At 38.8% G+C, this 23,183-nt stretch overlaps 1 protein-coding gene across 1 annotated transcript; it reads left to right on the top strand.

Annotated features, from left to right (window-relative positions):
* The first annotated feature begins 2,148 nt into the window (after positions 1 to 2,148).
* SSX2IP (SSX family member 2 interacting protein) lies at positions 2,149 to 22,455 on the top strand. Its single transcript, XM_059478223.1, has 14 exons — positions 2,149 to 2,294; positions 8,671 to 8,804; positions 9,527 to 9,690; positions 9,938 to 10,138; positions 11,768 to 11,878; positions 13,116 to 13,251; positions 14,845 to 14,920; positions 14,998 to 15,169; positions 15,934 to 16,084; positions 17,272 to 17,408; positions 17,813 to 17,980; positions 20,106 to 20,214; positions 21,071 to 21,191; positions 21,373 to 22,455. The coding sequence occupies exons 2-14, from the start codon at positions 8,762 to 8,764 to the stop codon at positions 21,521 to 21,523; spliced, it is 1,740 nt and encodes a 579-aa protein (XP_059334206.1). The 5' UTR covers positions 2,149 to 2,294; positions 8,671 to 8,761; the 3' UTR covers positions 21,524 to 22,455.
* The last annotated feature ends 728 nt before the right edge of the window (positions 22,456 to 23,183 follow it).

Here is a 23,183-nt window from a genome sequence, read left to right on the forward strand (position 1 = left end):
TACTCAGCATTTTTCCATTCTTAAGCTGACTTTTGAAAACAAGAAATGCTGAATGAAAGAGAATCTGGAAGCAGGGCAAGCAGTGTGAGAGAGACGTAGGGAGGTTTATCACAGCGGTGTTTGTGGCACGAAAACCTACAAGGTCCATTTGCTTTTGCAGCTCCATCCCTTGTTGCACACAGAGCATTGTTCTGTTTACATGGTGACCCTAACAGTGAAAATGCTAATGGTACTACTTGTGTCCTGTTACTACTTTCTTATACTGAAAATACTCAGAAAATAAGCAAAATTTGCCAACTTGGCTGGACAACTGAATTTAGGAAAATGTATGTAACTACAATCTATTAAAAATAAATATTTTATATCCTAATCACAGCTATTTCTCTGTGGTGGTGTCTTTGCAGTCACAATAGTCATTCTGTCTACTGCATTCTAAGTCTCTTTTCTGTAATTTTTTTTTCCTTTTTTTTAGTGTCTTGATCTGGTCTATAACACCCTAGCTTTTGAAGAAAAAATAGCAAGAACAATCATCAATCTCTTCCTGTCACCAAAACCCAGGAAATAAAGTCTCCCAATAAATTTACTAGGTTAGAAAGCTGGCAGTAGTTTATTAGCAGTGCTTGATGCATGGGGATTTCTCCTCAAAGCATTAATGAAGAGCAACCTAACAGGCCAGGTTATATCCATGGAACTAATGCATATTCATCAGATTTCTACTACATATTCATTACACTTCCTGAATACATATGTAGATGATAATTAATTCCATTAACTTATTTGAATATGAGGTCTTTTGAGCGTCTTTGGTGGTTGTTTGTGAACACCCCATGCCTCAAAATTTCCCTTTTATGGTCCTGGATTTTCTGATGAATCTCCTTTCCTTGAAATAGCTTTGTTTAATGCTTGTGATTACTTGCACCTAATCTTCCAACAAAGTGCTCTCCTCAAAACTAAATGTAAAGAGAATATTGGACGTGTTCTGGTGACCTCATCCTAATTAAAAAAATACCACAACAGGTTAAGGTTGATAATAACGAAAATTGTTGTTTATTAACTTAGAAATACATTAGGATGAAAACTTCCAATTTTGAAAGGCAACATGTCACATGTTTAATGGTGAGACATTGGAAAGTTTAATTGATGTTCTCTGGGGAATAAATCATGTGCCACGCTGAGTATCTTGGCGCTCCCACAGCATCACTCCCAGCCACAGAGAAGGCTGTCAGGTCTTCCAGAGGGACGCATTTTCGTGACATGGGACTGGGAGAAGAACCCATTGAGAGGAGCTGTGGAGAAGGACTTGGGGGTTCTTGTGGAGGAAAAGGTGGACACGAGTCAACCCAGAAAGCCAGCCCCGTCCTGGGCGGTATCCAAAGAGCCATGGCCAACAGGTCAGGGAGGGGATTCTCCCTCTCTGCTCCCGCGAGAGCCTGCCCGGAGCACTGCACCCAGCCCCGGTGTGCTCAGCACAAGAACGGTGCTGCCCTGGGACAGCGGGTCCTGAGGAGAGCACGAAGATGCTCAGAGCTGGAGCAGCTCTGCCCCTCAGGCTGAGAGTTGGACTTGTTGAGAGCCTGGAGATGGCTCAGGGCAAACCTCACCACACCTTCCCGCTCCTGAAGAGAGCTTTTCAAAGAGACAGAACGCCTTTGACACGGGCAGGGAGCGATGTCTCCAGCGGGCCGGGTTTCAGGGGGCCGGGTTTCCGCCGCCCGAGGAGCCGGGCCTGGCAGCGGCCGGGGCAGGTGGCGGAGGCACCGCTGGGCCCGCGGGGGGCGGCAGGTGCCGTTCAAGGTCTCCCGGCAACCGCGCGGCCAATGGCGGCGGGGCGGGGCGGGGCGCGGCGCGGGTTTAACCCCGCGGGGCCCGGCCGGGGCCGTGCCGGCCGCGGGGCTCGCTCGGGAGCCGCTTCCCTCCGCCTCCCTCCGCCTCCCTGCGGCCGCAGCAGGTGGGGGGTGCGCGGGCGGGCGGGGCGTTGGGCGCGGCGGGTAACGGCGGCCGGAGCGGAGGTAGCGGCGCTAGCGGCGCTGCTCTGCCGGGCTCCGCTGCCGAGCCCGGGGCTTGCGGCGCTCCCGTGGGCTGGGCTCGCCCCGGGCCGGGCAGGGCCCCGTGCGGGGGCGCAGGAGCCGCCGGCCCGGGCGGGTTGTGGGTGACATGTGCTCCGTTCTCTCAGGCTCCGGCTGATCCCCGGGACGCGGGAGAGCCGCGGCGGGGCTGGGGCTGCCGGCGCTCCCGGCGCTGTAAGGCCCAGCGTTTGCTATCTCTGTGAGGCTACAAGCGGCTGATGCTCGGAGGTGAGAGCCGTAAAGCTTTCTACTGAGTCAGGGAATCTGTGGCTGCTCGGGCTGAGCTGGGCTCACGTGATGTAGGAGTGTAGGTTTCGTGACTTGGTTTGTTTTTTTTTTTTTTTAAATTTTATTTATTCATAGCAAAGCTACTTTAAATTTGAAGATCAGATCGTAATGCGGGACTAGTTTGTAGTGTTCCTGCATCCCCAGATTGTGTAGAACGCTCAGCTGCTAGCGGTGGTGAGTGAAATAGTTAAGCCGAGCTCCATAGGCTGCCAAGGTATGATAGGAATTTCAGGGCAATGGCTTAAAATACGAAATATTGGAAGTGTAGTGTGAACGTATTAGGTGAATTTTAATAGTGAACTTGGAAAGGAGACCTAGAGGAAATTATTTGATACAATGAATGGGGATTTCAGATTATAGGTGTTTATGGAGGAAGATGTTGTTTCTAGGGTTTGTTTTTTTGGGGGGGGGGGATGGGGGGAGAAAGCTGTGATGCCAATATCAGTTATAATTTGGACTATAAAGATCACAGGAGAGGGTAACAGCAGACTCATGGGGCTCAGTATCTTGGTTCTGAAGCTGGCAGCAGATGCTAAGGAAAAGCTGTTAAGTACAGTTGGGTTGTACAGCAATGCTTTTATCTGTGTATCCTCCCAAGATGCTGCAGTCTGGAGTTGAAGGCTGCATCTGTCTTTTAAAATGTAATAGATGCTGATGGAGGCTTTTCAAAACATTGGAGGCAGTTTATGTATTAAGTATTCACAGCAGCTCGGGGTGATGCAAGTCCACAGTTTGTGTTTTATGTGGAAAAAATGCTCTTATTTCCCAGCTTGTGCACTGAATGTTTCATTGCGTTCTTTATAACTGCTGTGTTAAAAGAAGCAAAGAATATTTGTTTTCTGTATGTTGGTCCTGTTTCTCCAGCTGTTTCCTCTTCTCGTTGAAAAGTCACAGCTTATTAGTTTCTTGCACGAATGTATTGCTTGGTCTTTGTTGCACCATATTTAGGTATATTCTGTCTGTTTTTTTTTTCAGGGCAGGTTGTATCTCTGTGAGATGTTTAAGGTGTAGGAGCTTAGTATTCATCAGGAGACATTATGGTGGTCTGTTCTGTCCTCTGCCCCAGGGTTCTGCTAACAGCCTGGGAGCTGTTATTTCCAGAGACCAGTCATAGGGACTGGGATCTCTTCCTGCATGACAATGCCTAACTAGAGCCTGTTGGTTTAAGTGCATGGCAGAGTTGTCTTTTTCATTGTGCTTGTGTTTATGAACAAGGAATTTCAGCTGCTGGTTTTTATTATCCATGTGTTCAGTTTGAGGACAACCTTCTGCAGTTTGTCCTTCAGCCTGTGTTTATTTTTGTGAATAACTCTGTGTAGTACATGAGTATATCATGTGTTATGGAGAGATGCTTGCACAGACCCCTTTGGAGCTCTAATTTTTCTCTTTGTCACTTTCATACTCTGCTCAGCCATCTATAACTTGTTTGTACACTTTGCCCTTTCCATTTATAATTGGTCATTAATAAATTCCTTAACACCTTAATTTAAGAGCTTTTGGAGGGAACATTGTGAGAAGCTTTTTGAAAATCCAGTTATGCTGTCTTGCCCAGGTGTGTTGGATGATTCATTCTTCCAGAGCACTGTGGCTGACTGGTTAGTGTTCCTTGCTTCCACAGAAGGTATGCTGACACTTCACCAGTCCCATTTGTTTGTCAAGTCTTTTCTGTAACATGTTTTGATTAACAGAAACCTAGATTTTACAGGAGAGTTATTCCTTGAGTTCCCTGGTAATCTCTAGAGAAATTATGTAGTTATCTTCTTGCATTCCATGCCTGATTTAGCTTTCAGGTAACATGCTGCTGAAACATGTAAGTTTCCTAATTTCTGGTATTTGGACTACTAGTTGTGGCTCTGCCCAGTAAATATCTCACCAACTTTAGGAATTAATAAGACAGCAGTTTGCTTTTCTTTTAAAAACTTGTCCGCTTGCAGAGACAGCCAGCTGTAAAGTTTGGCTCAAGCTGACCTCAGGGAGAAGAGGAGAACATGCAGAAGATGGTTTCTGAGGTTCTCTTGTCTGTAACAAAATGTTCTGCTCTGGTTACATATAGTAAATGGGTTGTGAATGCAAAGGGAGAAATGCAGTTTTGAAGATTAACAATAGAGTAATTGTTTAGTGATAGGAAAATGCTAATGTGAAATCCATCGTGTTAGTTCAAAATGGGGTAGGAATTTGGGAGCCAGATAAAATGTTTCCATGTGTTTCAATTTTTCAGTGATTGAAGTAACAGAATTTCAGTCATCTCTGTATGTAGCATGTAGAGTTGAATCTTGAGGCAGTACATCAGATTATATTCCTTGTAACCTGAGTGTTTGAGGCAAAGACCATGGCAGATCAGACACTGAACACTGAATTTTATCAGATATAAGAGTATATTCTTGTGTAATTATGTGTGTTGAGAAGATTGAATACTTCTTTTCTTAAAGCCCTTGGTAATTTTAATTTGCTTTCCTGTGTGTTTTTTTTAAGTAAAATGGAGGAGAGAAATGAGTTGGGATTTTTGAGTATGATGTATTCAGAATGAATGGAGACTTCATACCCACAGGCTGGGTGGTTTGACTTGATTGTTTATGCTACTGGAAAATTCACCTGAAAATCTGATATTACTTAAAGTTTTCATGGAATGTGGATAAGTTGAGGGATTTCTTCACCCTCATTTTGAAGCTAATAGATTAATGATTAAATTGCCACAATTTTGTAAATGTGGGAAGAAAAATCTGGGCTCAGATTTAATTACAAGAGCCATCATTAAAATTACATTTTAAAATAAAGGTCACTAGAATGAATAGATTTTTAGGGAAAGGTATTCTCTTTACTGTACCATTGTCACTGGATATAATACATATATTAGTGCTAATGATAAACTGTTTTTAGGAATTGTGTAGAGAGACAATGAATGTCAAAACTCTAGGAAGGAAATGCAGGCACTTTTGTGGCACTTACATGAATTAAAGCAAGTATATATCATGGCATTATCAGGGATGTATTTGTGAACCTTCAGTGTCATGTCTAGAGTTTACATCCTAAATTTACCTAGAGTTCTCTGTCTCTTTGTCAATCCAGATAAAAGCCCTCTGTGTGACATCTGTGGATTACACTTAGACAAGTGTAAAAGCTTTAAGCAGCTCCATAGCTCCCTTTGGTATTATTTTGATAGAAAAGAAGCACATTGGTCTTCAAGTAAATGCTAAGTACCCCCACAGTTTTACAAGTTGAAACACATGCATGTCACAAGTTGTATTTGAAATATACAGAGAAGGAATGGTAGACTATTTCTGGTTGGTGATGACTTTCTTCTGAGGCACTGCACCTCTCCAGAGGTGCTTTTCCATCTCCTCCCTACCTTGGCAGGGGTAGAAGTTTTCTGTGTTAGCAGATACTGCATTTCCCACTTGTGTCACACCCTGTCTGGGTTGGGGATGACCAGATGGTGCAATATGATCACAGCTCAGCACTGTGGCAATTCTCTGCTGGTTGTTTGAGTGTGTTTTACAAACCCAGTTACGACTCCTTTTCAAGTTTAAACATGATATTTAGAAATTTTAAGTGTGCTTTTATGTTAAGTTTATAATTCTACTTCTTGTTGCTTATGACTTTCAAGTTTTTATATGGCCTGCACTCAGGCTTAAATTATCAGATTTCTATCTTAAATCTTGGCACATTTGTCAGTTCCTCTCCTGCCCCCAAAACACAAGCCAGTACTTTTATGAACAGCTTCTTTGAGCTCTTTGAACTTATGAAATATACTAATTTTGAACTTTAGTCGTGTTCTTGAAAAGAAAGATGTATTTATTAATGAATTATCTAGATGTTTCTGGAAATACTTGTGGTTTTTTTTCCAAAATTTCCCAAGGTGACTTTCAAAGAAGTTCTGGTATGTTATTACCGTGACAGTGCTTTTTTTAAAGTTCCTTGGGGTTTTTGTACTTCACTTGTTCCAACTAGCACTTAAATGCCTTTGTTTGATTACTACTTCCTTGGTGTAATCAAACCCTCTGTGATTTTAGTGGGGTGTATGTTTGGGTCTTTTTGTTGTATATAAGATTTCTTTTTTTCAGTGAGATGGCTCTGCTCTTGTATTCACACTTTGGAAGCTGGGTCCCAGAGGCTCATTCTTGCACAATCCATCTGTGTCTTGGCCTCCAGGAATTCCTTGCTTGGGAGAGGAAGTGACAATCCCAGCTGGGGCAGTTACCTCTAGAGAGCAGTGGGTGGTTGCAGGGTTTTGGGCAAGTCATTGAACCTCGTAGGGAATTAACTCTAAAAAATCCCTGTGCACAGGGTAGTCTTGCTAGGGCATCTGCTCTGAATGAGTCTGTGTGTGACTTGCAGGGTGCAAATTTAGAGAATCATTGCATTCCTACACCTGGATTAGTGCTGCTTCCAGTCAGACATTGTTTAGGGTGGCAGATGCTGTGTCAGAACAGTTCTGTCAGTGCAGAGAGACCTGGGGGTTGATAATTCTGTGTGTGCAGGGAGTGTGGGTGCAGTCTGTTAAAGAATAAAAGCCAGTTGGTTTGGAAGTAGCACCATATCTAAAATGAGATAAGTATTTTTGTGGATTTTCCAACAGTCCTTGATGGAACTTGTATACTTGTATCTTAAGATTCTTAATATTTTGGAGAATGTTATAAGATTGCAGGGTTGTGATGTCAGTAATGAAAACGTACTTGCATATTTATTTGCTGCCTTTTTTCTCTTGTGTTTGTGCATTTATCTGTCTGATGCATCCAGCAGAAATAAAGTAGAATGTAAGAGGTGTCTTCTCTTAATACTTACTGACTTTGAATTTTGTTTTAAAGGCACTGTTGTCTAGTTAATTTGTGAGCATCTTGCGTTTATGGGGGGGGGGGAAATTGAAAAATATGCATAAATCAAACGTAGAGAGAAAGCAGAACAAAATTTCTTTAACAAGAACAGCAACTAGATCATTACATTGACTGTTTTCTTGCTGGCTTGTGTGTACTTTCTGATCTGAAAAAGTTTTCAGGAGCTACTAAATTACAGCACATGAGGAATAACTGTTTACCTTTTTTCCCATGTCCGTTTATGAACCTGGGGAAAAAAATGTTCATTCACCTGGATAATTACTTAGAGGGTTTTTTAATGCTGAGCATTCTGTGACTGTGCACCAGTATGATCTCTTAAACTTGGTGTTTCTTTGGACACTGTATGTTGTGCTTTGTCATTTGATAAGCATTTTTACTGTCTTTGTCTGTTCTCAAGAGACCTTAGGGGTAACAAAACACTCCCCCCTGTCCTTTCCCTTCTTTGCCCACCCAAATGATATTTTTTCCACAGTGATAAAAATACAAGGTTTTGGTGTCAGAAATTTAGAAGTTGCTTAGCCAAAGTGTGTGTATTGGAACATTAGCAAGGGGTTAGAGAAGAACATGCATGTGCTCTAAAATCTACTGAATCCATCTAAAACAGACTTTAGACTTTGTTCCAAATTGTTGGTGGAAACAAAGGGGCCTTCTTTTCTGTCAGGTGGAAAGTTTGTTTCCCTGAAGTATCTTTGTTCCCCTGACAGCTGATGGGTTGTGCTGTCCAAATCTTTAGCATCCAAGCTGGATTTAAAGTTTCCAGCAGTGAGAGATAACTAATGCTATTATGTGCCTTCTGTGTGGTGGAGGTGGGGTGAGGGGACAATCAGTTTGTTCTTTCTTTAGAGTGGGTGGCTTCCCTTTGGTTTCCAGAGGGACAATGCTGTACTGAGCCTGTGCCAGCAAGGCAAGGCTTCTCCTGTTTGTTTCCTTCGACAGTTTTGGGGTTTCTGCAAGGAAGCAAGCAACTTGCTAGGGAAAGACAATATTAATAAATGTGTAAGTTAATTTAAATGGTTAAATATTTATTAAAAGCTCCTTTGTCCCCTGCTGATATATCCTCTCTGGAGCCTTTGTAATACCTCTCTTTAAGTAACAATGGGACAGACATATGTTAAAACTTCATGCAAGTTTACAGAAATAAAATTGCTTCCTGGTTATATATGGCAGGAAAAAATATTTGTCTTGCTCTGTGTTTTATGATGTACATCAACAGAAACAACTAGTTATCTGTGAGTCTTAATTTTCATGTGTGCCTGGCATTTTGGCTTTAGTTAATGGTTTACAAGACAGTTAAGGATAAATATAGATAGATGCATCATTTTTTACAGTATACTATTTGCTGTGCTTACTGTGTTCCAAATTTAGTGTAAAGAAGTAGAGAAATTTCACGTGGTTCAAGTTCAGTAGTCACTCTCCTGTGCTGCCTTTAACCTTCTAGCTGTATTAGCTGCTTTTGTTAATCTGAAATGCTCTTGCTATTTTAGGAGATGCCTACGTAACACACATTGCCAGCAATTGTACTGAATACTTTGCTGCTGAACCAGTTGCTCAGGTACCCAGCCTGTCTCTGTTGCTATGGGAGATTGGAGGACTGTTACTGTGCCGCTGCTGTCGTCAGGTAAACTGGGAATATTCTGAATTTAGTTGATTTCCTGACTTTACCAGCAATGTTATAGTAGCTAGAGAGAGGCTATAATTGTGCATGACATATTTGAGTAGTTAAACAGTGTGGTAAATAATACAAACAGTGCTTTGTCTTGGATTGAATCCTTACAGAAATGCTAATGTAAAATACTGTACTTGCACATGTATAGAAAGGCTAAGAGCTTGCAGTCACATTTTATTTTTTATAATCATGCCTATCAACGTGTCTTGTGTTTTCACAGATTTCTTTACTTGTTCTATATTCTTTTGCTTAATAAATTTGTTACAAATTTGTTAAAGGAGTAAATATTTTCTTGCCTATTTCTGCCTAGTGGAAGAGTAAATTTCAGCATATACTTAATAAGTGTAATAATACCATACATTCTATAAGAGTTTTACTGAATGCACATCTCTTCACCTGTGTTGTAGCAAGTCAATAAAAAGGAAGTGTGCTCAGTTTTTTCTTGGTGGATGAGTAAAATTTGAAAGGTAAAACACTTTAAAGTGTTGAGTCTAAATCTTCAGTGGAAATTTCTTTTTTTATATGTATCTTGTGAATGGTTTAATGTCATTCTAGATCAAATTCTCAGTTCTAGAATCTAAATTTCTGTAAATAACAACTTGAATACATAAGGGTTTGATTTTATGTGATGTGTTAAAATAATAGCTGATTTCTTCTTAATGTTTAACTTTTAGATAGCAAAAATATATTTCCATATACCTCAGAAAGGAAATCTCCTGCAAGCATGAGCTCAGAAGTGCTACGCTTGTCACTGCCTTCAGCCAAAAGCATGCACAGCTTTTTCAGTGCCTTCTGCACAGAAGAGAATATTGAACAGAGTATATCCTATATTGATAGGGTAAGCCAGATCTTTCTGTTTATTGGGGATTGTCACCTGCACACAATCAATTGTGGTAAAAAAGATTGACTGAATTAAGAATGCTTCTTCCTCAGTGCCCAGAAGCTGAAGTTGGTGGGAAGTAGAGTCACGTTTTCCCCCTTTATACAGGATTTCACCTGAAACTGTTTGTTTTTTAGAGAATGGTGGGAGATTGATCCAGTTATTGATCTCATTTCCCCCCTTCTCTCCCCTTGTCTTTTACCAGGAATTAACAACGATGGGGTTTCCCTCTATTTATGCGGAGTCCAAAGGAAAAGAATTAGATTTAGTGTCTATGGTCAATTGTATGAATGAATTGCTTGTACTGCAGCACAAGAACCTCCGAGCTCAGGAAGAAATAGAAATACAGCATCTCAAACTGGGAAGTGATATGGATCACTTGCAGAACTGCTATACTAAGTTAAAGGTAGAAAAAAAAGATCATTCCACTAGAATTATGTAGCTCTTCTTTTTTTGTTTTTTTTTTTTGTTTTTTTTTTCTACCCAGTACTAATTTACAGTTGTATTTTCATGTGTATTTTGGGGAATTTTGGAAGTCTTTTTTTCCAAATGAAAATGCCTTGGTGTTAATGAATTATGAGCTAACAAGAGAACTTCTAATTACTTGGAATTTTAGCCTGCTTAATCAAGGAAGGGGGAAGACTGTTTGAACTGGGAGTGTTAATGTACACTTAGAGTGAAAACATTAAACACTTCAGTTCCCATCACTTAGTATTGCTTATAAGGGTATGCCCAGCTCTTAAGGATAAATTCCCAATGTAATTGTAGCAAGTAAAAGCATGCATAACTCTTCTAGTGTGGAGTTTTTTAGTCTTTTTCCATATAAGTTTTTTAGCTTTTTCCATGTGTTATTTTTTGTTATTGGATGCCTCGAACATCCAACTACAAAGTCTCTTTGTTAGAATTGCTCAGAAACTGTTGTCAAACCACAAGTTACTAAGCTTCATTTTATCACAGGATAAACACATGCTCAAGGCCAGTCCCTGTGGAGTAGCTGATATATTGGAAGTTCCTGGGTGCACTTGTATGTGCAGTCATATTAGAAAAGACTTTCTCTTAATTCTGTCAAGAAAATAAAATATAAAAAAAGAGAAAATATTTCAGTGCATGATTCAGTGCTTTTTTAGGTTTGCTTTTCACTTGGGCTGGTCAGCACTGTCTCCTTGAAAAATACTGCTGTAGATTTTCAAAATCCCAGTAGCCCTCTTGCTGAGATTGGTCATTCATGTAGAAGGATTTTGATTACAGATTCAAAGTAATCTGTAACTGCACTGATTTTTATACAAACACTGTAAAATGCTAGGTTCTAGAACACTCCAGTTGCTTTCCCTAGATGAATAGCTGTAAGAGGAGAGAGGCAAATAATCTTAGTATTGCATGAATCCCAGGGCATCTAATTGGCTGTCAGATTGTGGAGTTCCTCATGTAGATTCTTTCAGCTACCATACAGCAATCCTCTTGACTTCCACTATTGTTACCTGTATTTCACTGTGGTGTGTTTAGAAGTTCTTGTTGCTTAAATATATCTACACATTTGTACCTCAGTAGGCATAGGAAGGAAAAGTTTGTATTTGGCTTGTCATTTAAGTTGCCAATTTTAGGTCTGAGTCTCATTCATGGACAAAACTGTTAAAAATGCTAGTTTGCATTGTCTGTTGTAACGAGATCATCTGTCTAGCCTTCTCTGTATATGTGAAATGTTCCATTTGCATTGTTATGGTCACAGTCTGTATTATCTGTGTAAATTGTACCCTTAATTATTCAACAGAAATGCTCCATTAAAACTGTAGTTCCAAACTCATCCAGGTTGCTTAATATCCACCTCACTCTCACAGTACAGATATGCTTACAGAATCCTGACTTAAGGAAAAAGTCCTAACTGTAAAAGATAATACCTGTTAAATACTAAGCCATATCTCATGTGAGGTGGTTTGGCAGTTTGGTTAATATGGCTTGTTTGTTTTGGTTGGTTGGGGTTTTTTAAAATCTTTGCTTTTAATTCCTATTGATACTGAACTATCAACACTTTTTCTAGGAACAGTTGGAATTATCTAAAAGGGAAATAGTTGGGCTTCAGGAAAGAGACAGACAACTGCAAAGCAAGAACAGAAATTTGCACCAGTTACTTAAAAATGAAAAGGATGAAGTGAGTTGTTTTGTACATTAACACAAGTCATTTATAGATATTGAAGAATATTTTTTATTATGCACGGAGTCTTGTAATTGCTCATTTTGAATGTGGTTTTTTGTTTGGTAAATGTTGTCTTTAAGTTGACTGGCTTGTTGCATATGGATAAATAGGTTCTATAAGGGATAGGTCCAAGTTACAACAATAGTAGAGAATAATGCAGAAATGCAGATGTGCAGTTTTCTGGGATTTTCTGTACAACTTTAGCTTAGAATGTTCAGATATATCAAAAAGTAGGAGGGGCAACAGGATTCAGTCACTTAAACATTTGTGTATAGAGGCTTTTTGGGTTTTCTTATTATATTATAGAGGGGAGCAAAAGACCAATAAGAAGGGAGGTGGAGAGAAACCCAGCTCAAAAACACCATCTCATTAAACTTAAATATCTTGAAGCAATTAAGATCAGAAAACACTGACATCCATGACACTTCTTAGTTTGGCATTTGTTTCCTTTATGCTCCTTCCCTAGCATTGTACTTTACATGGCTCCTGTGTTTTTGTGAATGTGGCTCCTCTAAGTTTCTGTGCATGTTCTGTGTTCATAAACATGTTCATACAGTTGGGAATAAAGTACTAACTGTTCATAATGAACTTCCTGGAATTCCAGTTTAAAATATTGAATGTGCTGTGTGTTTGTAAGGTTAAATCATAAAATTAGAAAAACCCAAACAATACAACCATAGGAATTAATAGTATATGTCAAAAATTTGCTTTATGATCTTTTAATGTTCTTTTAGACCAAATGTAATAATCGTTCTTTCAATGTTTTGCTGCCCCAAGGAAGAGGAGTTTATTTTTTAGTGTAAGCCTAACAGGCATGCTTTAGGATTGGAGTAAACCTAGATCCTGAATATGAATTACTGAAAGTAAAGATACATCTTTCTCTGCTCTCAATAAAGGCATTAAAGGCTATGTAACTTATCAGAACATGAATTCAGCTGTACTTCAGAGAAATTATAGTATTATAATCTGCTGTTTATGATATGGGTTTCTGCTGAGAACCTACCTCTCATGAGATAAGTCTGAGTTCAGAATCCATGGGGTGGGAGAGCTCTTCTCATTCCTTTTGTCACTTCCTTTCCCCAGAAGAACAGTTTAAAAGAAGTTTTGTTTTGCCTCATGTGTTTTGGTTTTTTGAAGAAATTTATGTTTATACTTTAGTAGAAGAAACATGCTTTTGTGGCATTGCTTTTAGGTTCAGAAGTTACAGAATGTAATTTCAAGTAGAGCTACACAATACAATCATGATATGAAGAGGAAAGAGAGAGAATATAACAAATTAAAGGAGCGCTTACATCAGTTAGTCATGAATAAAAAGGATAAAAAGTTAGGTAAGTAGCTCTTTGAATTTTACCACAGCAAAATTAGCATATTCTGTGTGTTAACCATAGCCATTTTTAAGTATTTTAATCATTAAAGGCAATGTGGCCCTCTTGCATATTTTAGTTGGATATTAGAATGTTAAAGAGAAGATGCAATATTTCATGTTAACTGACTGCGTAAGACTTTTCTACATTGTGTTCCATAAGATTTCTTACCAAGCATAAACCAAATGCTGATCTTTACCTAATGAGGTAGGGGGTTTTTTTGGGTTTTTTTTTTGCCCTTACTAAGTAAAATTTATTCCTAGGGTTCCATAGGAATCAATGCCTATGCCAGAGCCATCTTGCCTCCATTTTCTTGCTACTGTTGCTATCATAAGATTTTGGATAATGTCATAAAATGTGTTGTTCCAAGCATTTGCCATCAGGAAGGCACACTGCATAGGATTTTACTCTGGAGATGCTTTGCTTGTGGTTAGCACAAGTGATGAGAGGTTTGAGAGGAAGTAACACAAGGCAGATGTTCCATCCTGTACTATGTGAAATGAGGAGAAACCAGATCTCCTTTATCATGAGTACTTGTATGTTGTACTGCCCAAAATTTGTGTTCAAGACATTCATCAGTGCTATTTACCATAAATACATGGGTAACCATGTAGGTATTGTTAGGTATTAAAAAAAAATTTACCTTTTGGTTCATATATCTGCCCTTAAAGTATTTCTAGAATGTATCTCCAGTGGAAGGGACTCCTGCTCTTGTCCACCTGCTGCCCCCAAACTCAGCTGTTTGCCAGCTGTAGTCCATGTTTTAGTGAGCTCATTGAGGTCACGAAACCAGAAGAAAACTATTCCTGTTGTTGCAAAGATGGTTCTCTGCTTATTTAGTTTGCTGTAAGTCCTTCTGCTTAAGCAAAACCAGGTTAGGACACAGTGGGAGAATCACCTATTTTGGCTGCAGAAAATCTTAAGCTATCGTTTCAGTAAGCTCTAGAAACTTTGCCCTGAGGTCTGCAAAACTTAAACATTCTTGACTTCTGGTGGCCAGTACTAGTTCAAGTGTCAGTGAGGTAAAAATAGCAGGGGTTTAAAACTAGTTACTGTTTGGTTGATAGCTAACTAGCTTGGACCACCAATCTGTAGTCTTACATTGGGTTTGGGTTTCTGTTGTTGGTGTGGTAGGGGTTTTTTGATTTTGTTTTTATTCAAATGTGGACAGAAGTTTTGAGGAATGCCTCAAGAAACAATCTTAAGTTCCTTACCCTAAACAGGAGATAAAATGGCATTATTGTCAGAATGAGCATAGACTTGATACATTGATATAAAGGGTGAAATAGGGATGAAGGTGTTGTTAAAAAATGCATTAAAAAGACAGGATGAGAATATATCCTTCTGAGTTTCAGAACTCAAAAACTTTACCTTTTTTCCTTTGACTGTGTTATTTTTGCTTTAAGCAGGGCCATGTGATTTAATGAGTCTGAAGTTTGAGGGGGATATTTGAGTTATATGATCTTTTTATAATAACTACATACAAATGAAATGTCATCTAAATTTTGATATATTTGCATATTGTTTCACACTTTGAACTATCCTTTTCATTTGTAGCTATGGAAGTTCTAAATTATGTTGGTAGAGCTGATGGGAAGAGAGGTGCATGGAGGACTGATAAGACAGAAGCCAGGTAGTTGTCTTAGAACAACATTAATTGAAGCATGTATGAGGGCTGGTATGTTGTTACTGTGAGATTATTTCTTCCAGAAACGAGGAAGAAATGTACAAAGTTCTGTTAAGTGATTATGAACAACGCCAAAAACAGCTTTTACTGGAAAATACTGAGCTAAAGAAAGTTCTTCAGCAAATGAAGAAAGATATTATTTCACTTCTTCCACCACAGAAACAAAAACCTAAAGAAAGGTCTGAAGATGGGCCGGTAAGTATTCTTCAGTTAAAATTTAGTCTCCATGGTAGTTTGGTATAGTGCTGGAGTAATTTGATAGTTATTAAAACGAAAGTAAACTTCTTCTGAGAGTTGCAATGGATTGCACATCATGTACTTTGTGTGAAATTCATCCAATATAAATATTCTGCTCTCTGTGAACAATACACAGTGTATTCTTTCCAGTAAGTAAATTAAAAGCTTGAAAATCTTCTTTGAATGAATGTAAATCTAGTAGCTACTGGTATGTAATTCTGTGTTGCAAAATACTGGATTTTTGGTGCCTAGGGGCTTTTGTTTGTTTGTTTCCAGATCTTAAATATTTCTTTACACAGGATATTTTTATTGAAGAGCTTACTGCCATGGCTGTGTAGAACAGCCATGTAGGTTCTCTGTCACCTTCTTTATAAGGTGTGAGTACTGTTCTTGACTGGATGACTTCCCCCATACTGGGGCAGCTGCTGCCTAAGTCTGACAGCAGAACTCGGCAGTGTGACCCTGTCTGGGTTGGAGATGTGAGTGACTGAGCCTTGCTAGCTGTGATGGGGCTCTGGTATCTGCCTGCTCCCTTGCCTCCTCAGCATTATGCTGTCAGGGAGCTGAACTCCCTGAGAGTCAAATTTCCCTGGATGGAAAAATCCTTATGTAAGGATTTTCTTTCTCTTCAGTAAATTGAATCTATGCACGTATTTATATAAACAAATACACATATTTGGAGGGATGAAATTGTTTGCAGCTTCTTATTTCTGCTTCTACAGGTGCTGTCAGACCAGGAGGAAGATATTGGAGAATTAAACAAAGAGAATATGTGGGAATTATCTTGTGAAACTGTGCGAGAGCAGCTTACCAACAGCATTAGAAAGCAGTGGCGAATGTTGAAAAATCACGTTGAAAAGCTGGATAACCAAGGTTGGTGTTCAACTGCATTATGTGTACATCTAAAATATATTTTAGAAAACGTATTGCAGATGTGGCACTTTGAAATAATTAGATGCAAAATATATAATTCCCTCTAAAGATCCTAGTCATGTCACATCCTCTGGGACTTCTTGTGGCATTCTAAAACAAACCGACTGATGGTATGGTGCTGGACTCTCCTCATTTCCAGCTGTTAAACAGCATTAAGACAGCTAAAAATACATAAAATTCTTTCCTAGTATTATTTTTCCATGCAAGTAAATGCAGCTACTACCACAGTTTGCTGTCAAGAGTAAGATTGAGAAGGTCATGCATGCCCTTGCAAATAAAACAGCAGATGGCCTCTGAGAGTATGTTTACACCCTAGAAAGGATTTCAAGAATTCTTGTAATACTTTATTTGGTGTTACTAACTGAAAAGTAAGCATGAGAAAAAATGTTTGTTCTTTTTTTGGAGTCATCTTCTAGGTTTTTTTTTTTTAGTTTATAGGGGGTGACCATAGTATAGCCCTTCAGGATTCTATTAATGTTCAAATACTGGCTTTAGGGGACCAAAACTTGTCTTATTAATCATTGTGATTTAGCATGCATTGAGCTAAATAAGCCGGTGTGTAATTGTACAAAATACAACCATTTCTGTAATTCATTCCCTTACTGGAATGAAAACATGCTTTCAGTGTTGGTTAGCTCCATTTCTCCTTCACAAGACTTGAAGGAAAAGGCTTTCTTTTTATATCTGTGATAAATATAGTTACTGTCATATTTTTATGAACACATAAGCCCTTCAAAAATGGGCTCAGAAGAATGGGCTAACAGTATGTCAGTGAAAAAAAAATCTTTAGTTGTCTTGAGTTTTTCTTTTAAATGACTGCTGAAGCAATTGTGGATTTTGTGTAGCACTTCCTGCAGTGTAGATGGTTGGTTATCCTTGGGGAATGTGAAACAGCCATGTTTTCATTGCTTTTTCTTTTTTTTTTTTTTCACTGGATTTGATGCATAATTACTCTTGTAGCACCAATTTTGGAACTCTTGTCTCTGATAGAAATGCTTTTGAGTACGCTGTGTATCTGTCTTTCATGCTGAAACAAAGTCCAAAACCTTTTGCTCTTCCAAGCTGTCTCTGATATGAGGTGTTGTGTTTTTATAACTTGCTTTAAAGATGCTCTTTTTCTCCCTTAGTGTCACGTGGACATTCAGGAGCTTTGAATGAAAAAGATGTCATTTCAAGAGAAGACCATGAGCTAGAAACTGGAAAGTTAGAGTTAGAGATTCAGCAATGTAAAGAAATGATCAGAACTCAGCAACAGCTCTTACAGGTAGTAGGCTTTATTTTTTATTTTTCTTAATTGAATCAAAGTTTATTTTATTTAATTGTCCATTCTTCTTGCCTCTGAGCCTTTCTCCATTCCTTGATTGTACTTTTAAAATAAAACAACTTAGTGGGTGGTCTGAGTATAACTGTGCTAGTGGCTTGGTTAATAATATAAGGACTCTTTACTCCTGGTAGGAATAATTTTGGAGGCTAAACAAAGGTGAGGCTGTCTGAACAGGGACATTTTGATTGCTATCTGAAATCTGCCCCCCCATCCACCAACTTGATATGCATTATTTCCATATTAGACTTTCACCATTTTTCTGGTAAAACTGAAACTGTGGAAATACTGTACCTCTTAAGTCACTCCCAAATTAACATTTGTCTTTTGTTGCTTTATATCTACAGCAACAGCTTACCTGTGATGATGACACCACTCTGTTACTACAAGACTGCTATTTGTTGGAAGAAAGAGAGCGTCTCCAGGAAGAATGGAGGCTGTTTCGAGAGCAAAAAAGGAATTTTGAGAAGGAACGAAAAAGTTTTACAGAAGCTGCTATTAGATTAGGACTTGAGGTATTGGGAAAGGGAGCTCTTATGGAAGATGAATTACAAGTCCTTCTTTTATGTGTGACAAAGTGCAGCCATCCAGCAATGTCTGTTTATGATGTCTGTAGAGAAAGATCATTGCCATACTGTAAAAAACATATCTTTAGTTGTTCTGGAAGATCATTCTCTGGGCAATTGGAAAAGCCAAAGTTTTTGTGTATATTGGAAAATACAGTTTCTGCAACTGGAACCAAGCCATTTTTATTTCAGGTTTTGAAATATTTTAAGTGCTTCCAAAATTTATTACCTAAATCCCTTGGATACTTGTAAAGTTTGGTTTCCTACAAAAGTAAGGCCTATGCAAATTTCAGTCAAATTTGGCCTCAGGGTTGAATCTCAACGGTACTTGATTTCTAAGATTTGGTGAAAACCAGTTTTTTTGCAAAAACACCAAGTAATTATTATGCTTCCCTTAGCAGGGTCATTATCTGTTGGGGTTTTGTAGTTAAGCTGGCCAGTAAGCACAGGTACTGGCAGTCAGGGTAGATGTGTCTGTGAATGAGCTCTAGCACATGTCCTTTGGTCCAGCCCATAGTTTGGGTCAAAAATGTGAAGGGGCTTACAAGCTTGTCAGGGAAAGGTCATTATGATGTGATTGTGGAACTAGGATGGTGCAGATATGACAGGAAAAGAGAAATGGACTTCATTGCTTACAGAACAGCTTGCTTTGATGTGCAGAGCAGAAAGTTGGAGTGGGATGTGATTAAAATTTATAAAGCTGTGGATTCAGTTTGAGCAGATGAAAGCCCTACTGTTGTTCACCAAATCCCTCAAGTCTTGGACTAGAGGAGACTCTTAATTTTGAAATTAAATCAAAAACATACCCAAAAAGGTAGTTTTTTTATAGTTAGGTAGTTGATTTCTGGTTTTTTTGGAAGGAGATTGTAAAGGCACTGTGTACCATCAAGTTCAAAAAGCACTTTTCTGAGCTTATGGGCAGCACAGTCACAGATACTGAAAGGCACCCCCTTGTGCCCCATTTTTATTATCTATAATCAAATGGCTTTTGGGAATGGGAACCTGTGAGGGAATGTACTGCAGAAAGTGACTGTGCTCATAAATACCATCTCTTGTGGCCATGTTGGAGATAGAATACAGAGCTGACTGGCCAACCTGTCTGACCCAGAATATAAAATACTCCAGATTTTACTTAAGCTGCTGGGATAGCAGTAGTTCACATGGTAACAAATACAAATTATGACTAATTTAATTTTATTTGTGTTTTAGTGTGTGGGTTAATTTCATGTTGCACACTGAATTCAGCTTTAAAAGTAATGAGTGATAAAACACAATAATTGTTTGTCTGGAAATGTTTAGGACTCCATTGCAGCCTAAGTATAACTGCTCATGCTTCAGCTTGTCAGAATGCTGAGGTATGACATGAGATGCAATGCTGTGAGCTTTGTAGGTGTTTGTGAAAGTTTGCGTTGGAGTTCAGCTTCCTCTGTTTTTGTAGGTGTTTGTGAAAGTTTGCGTTGGAGTTCAGCTTCCTCTGTTTTTCTACTGACACAGAATAGGAGCATCCTGTTTCACTGATGGTTTTTGGAGATGAAATAGCTTGTTGCTTGATTCCAGAGCTGTTGGATCTCTTGGAGGTTGTCTGTTAGGCATTATTTTCTTTTTCTGTGCTTAGAGGGGTTGGAAAGGGAAACAACCTCTTTTTCTTGCCCCAGTTTTAGACAGAAGCAGTCAGGGATATTTTCAGTGTAATTTTTCCCTGTTTAGAAGGTTTAAGAAGTAATTGTTGCTGGTAGCTGCCTTGGATGAGAGCTGCTCCAAGAGGTGGTGGTGCTCTGGGGGAATGGGGAGCACAGGAGATGCTGTCACTGGGGGGGGTAGAGCAGTGAAGTGAAAGGATTACTGTGACCTCTGTGGAACAAACTGTGGGATTTGGCTGTAAGTGCCTCCTCAGCCAATCCTCCTTGGGCTAAAAGCTTGCTCACAGGCAGTATTTGCTGTGTTAATCTGCTGGCTCTCCTTGGTGACATGGACGTGCTGCAACTTTGGCTTTCTGAAATAGAATAGCATCAATTTAATGTGGGCTAGGTTTTTTCCTGTTGTCATAAGTGTAAACTGTCATTTCTTTTCCTAGAGAAAGGCATTTGAAGAAGATAGAGGAGCATGGCTGAAGCACCAGTTCTTAACTATGACTGCTGATTGCAAGTCTGAAAATTCAGCAACTCCAAGTGCCTTCTTAAGAAGCAAGTATTTGGTTCAGATTATGTTCTTGCACAGTTTCTTTCTCTTCCTTTCAAGAAGTCACAACTATGAACAAAACAATTAAAAAACCAAAAGGTCTCAAAAAAAATTTTACCATGCATCTGTATACCTCCACATATCAGGGCAACTGATGGTTCAAAATTTCCTTTGCAAAAAGGAATTGTAACTCCCTTCCTCATAATTACTTATGTAATGAATTTATATTTGTGAAACAATCTGGTGAATATCAAATACCTGACAGCACAGCAGGTAACTTTTCAGGTGCTTTCATAAATACTGAAGAACATGTAATAATTCTGGTTTTCCACTTCATATAAAAACTTTGAAATATAAATGTGAGAAGGGATTGATCTGGCCCTGCTAAGTTTGCCATGTCTTTCCATTGACTTGAGTGAAGGTTAGTTTCATGTAAACAGTAAGACATCTAACTTCATTTTGGTTTTGTTTTCAATATTCTGACCAGCTTGCAGGTTTCATGTTGGTGTTATGTCTGTGCATGCTGGAGAGGCCTTTACTTAAGGAATACAAAAGGTTTATTAATTGTAAAGTGAGAAATTACACTTGAGTGACTTCGTATGACTACCTTCAGTAGTAGCTATATATGCAAATGCTGCATTTTCAAATTTAGAGTCCTAATTTTAACGTAACTTCATTCAATAGCATTACAAATACTTTAAAAATGTTATCCCAGGTCTATATCAATGACAGTTTTATTACAGCTCTGCTTTAAGGTCTTTGTGTTTTTTTGTTTTTTTCTTTAAAGCAGAGGACACAAACCCTTGAAGGACTTGCTTATTTTCAGTGGGCTGCAGTTTAACTGGTGTGTGTCTCTCCTAGGTGCTGACACAGACCTTCGTTTAGTGAGATCTGCATCTCAGCAAAAGAGACCTCCCTCTGTGTTGAGTACTACTGCTTCACCAGAGCCTTGCCAGATATCCCAGTACATTACCCAAAACAGGTTTGTGAAACAGTGTTGTGGGTGGTTTGTGGAGTGCTGAACTCCATGCAGAGTGCAGCATAATCTAAAGCTTATGCTTGGTATATAACCAAGGCTATTAAACATTATATCATAAAAGCAATCCTCTGTTTCCATTCAAAGCATTATTTATTTGCATTGTAACTTCGTTTTCTGCTTCCAGTGTTGCATCAGAAAAACCTGCTGCAGATTACTTGCCAAATCTGTGGGTGGGAAGTGATGGCAAAGAAGAAACTGAAGAATGCACAAAGACATGGGAAGACTCTGGACTCGACACTCTATGTAGAAACTTGCACATGGAACAGCTGCCTTAGACTTCTAGGGTTGCCTGCTGGGATTTTTGTTAGAGACTTGTTCATAAACTTATCATTCTAAATGAAACAGAATGCTGTGAGTTTGATCATTCTTCTGGAGGATTATGTGGTGATCTGAATCGTGGTGTGTTTCTATGTGTGTGCACATGGCTTTTATTTTTTAGATAATTTTTTGCCTCTTTCTTGCAAGTCTTGAAAGAAAATTTAAGAATATATAAAAGCTTTGATATTTTTCTAGTAACAGAAGCTCTAATTCTGTGAATAAAGCAATGGTCTGAAACTTTGACTGTAATGAAATACTGGATCTTAATGTTACCTTTCATCACAAGCCGAGATAGCACTTTTAGAAATTGTTTAATTATTGGAAACATTCATTTAAGTCTCAAGTGTAACTGGCATTAAATCCTTTTTTGCCTCAACTTGAATGTACAGTATACTGTAGATTTTTAACAAAACAGGTTCTATATTTATTGTGTGATTTGAAAATACCTCTTTGATATCTCAATGATTTAAAGTGCAAATCTTTATATATGTGTAAATAGAACACGTGGTCATGCTGAGAAACCATGAAATGAGACACATGCATACATAAATATTATTTTACATGGCATTTTAAATTGTTTTCTAGTGATACTCAGTTTACAGATCCATTAGGACTTTCAGTGGTTCAGTCAGGAACCAAAGTATTTCAAATGTGAACAATAAACGTGAAATTCTATTCTAAAAAACCCTGGTTCTATGATTTGTGTGCAGTAAACTTTTAAGCTACCATGGTTATAGGGCTATATACAATGTATACAAATCTGGTGCTGGTTTTGTATTTTGTTTGTTTTTTTGTTTTAATTGACTCCAGAATGTTATTTTTTGTGTAGCCTTGAGGAAGTCTCTTGTTTATAATGTAATAAAAATAGCCAAGTTAGAGGCAAGATGTTTCAAGGTCTCCTTCACCTTACTCAGTGTGTGTGATTTTCCTTGCCCAGTACAGATCTATCTTCTCTTCTTGGGTTTTTGTGCATATGTGATCATACATAGCTCTGATCCTTGTGTAATTGGCCTTTTGGAAGATGTCTGAGTTTAAACTGCCTTTCTTGGGGTCAGAGGTGGGAAATTAACTCAAGTTTAGAATCCTTCACTGAAGGATATTGGTGCTCTGCCCATTCACTTCAGAGTTGGATGGAGTGTAGTGATTGGATTATCTGGAAAAATAGCAGTAGGATCATACAGGGAGAAGAAACTGCATTTCTCAAAGAAACTGATGTAAAAAGCTGCAGTTTCTGCTGCAGTGAATTCAGTCCATTGAGTTCCAGCTTGAGATGAAGTAATAGCCAATGTAAACTGCAGAGGATGATACTTGTGTGGTTTTCATGTAGCACCTGTAAGGGAGCAGAAGTGGATATAATGATAAACCAATACTATTGTCTTGGTGGGCTTTTTGCTGCATGGGTAGTCAGGTTGGAAAGACAGCATCATATTTCTGTTTCTCCTGTTCTTGCGCAATAAATGGGTGTTCAGAATCCTGTCATGCATTGCTTTTTAGCAGGGTACAGTTCCTGTTTGGTTTCCTATTTCCCAGCTATTGGGCAGCTCTTGCCTGAATTTTACTTGTGGAAGAATAAATACGCTTGCAAAAAACTTCAGTGAAAATTTAATATATTAAGGA

The sequence above is a fragment of the Ammospiza nelsoni genome, chromosome 9, assembly GCF_027579445.1.
Source record: "Ammospiza nelsoni isolate bAmmNel1 chromosome 9, bAmmNel1.pri, whole genome shotgun sequence".
Taxonomy (NCBI): domain Eukaryota; kingdom Metazoa; phylum Chordata; class Aves; order Passeriformes; family Passerellidae; genus Ammospiza; species Ammospiza nelsoni.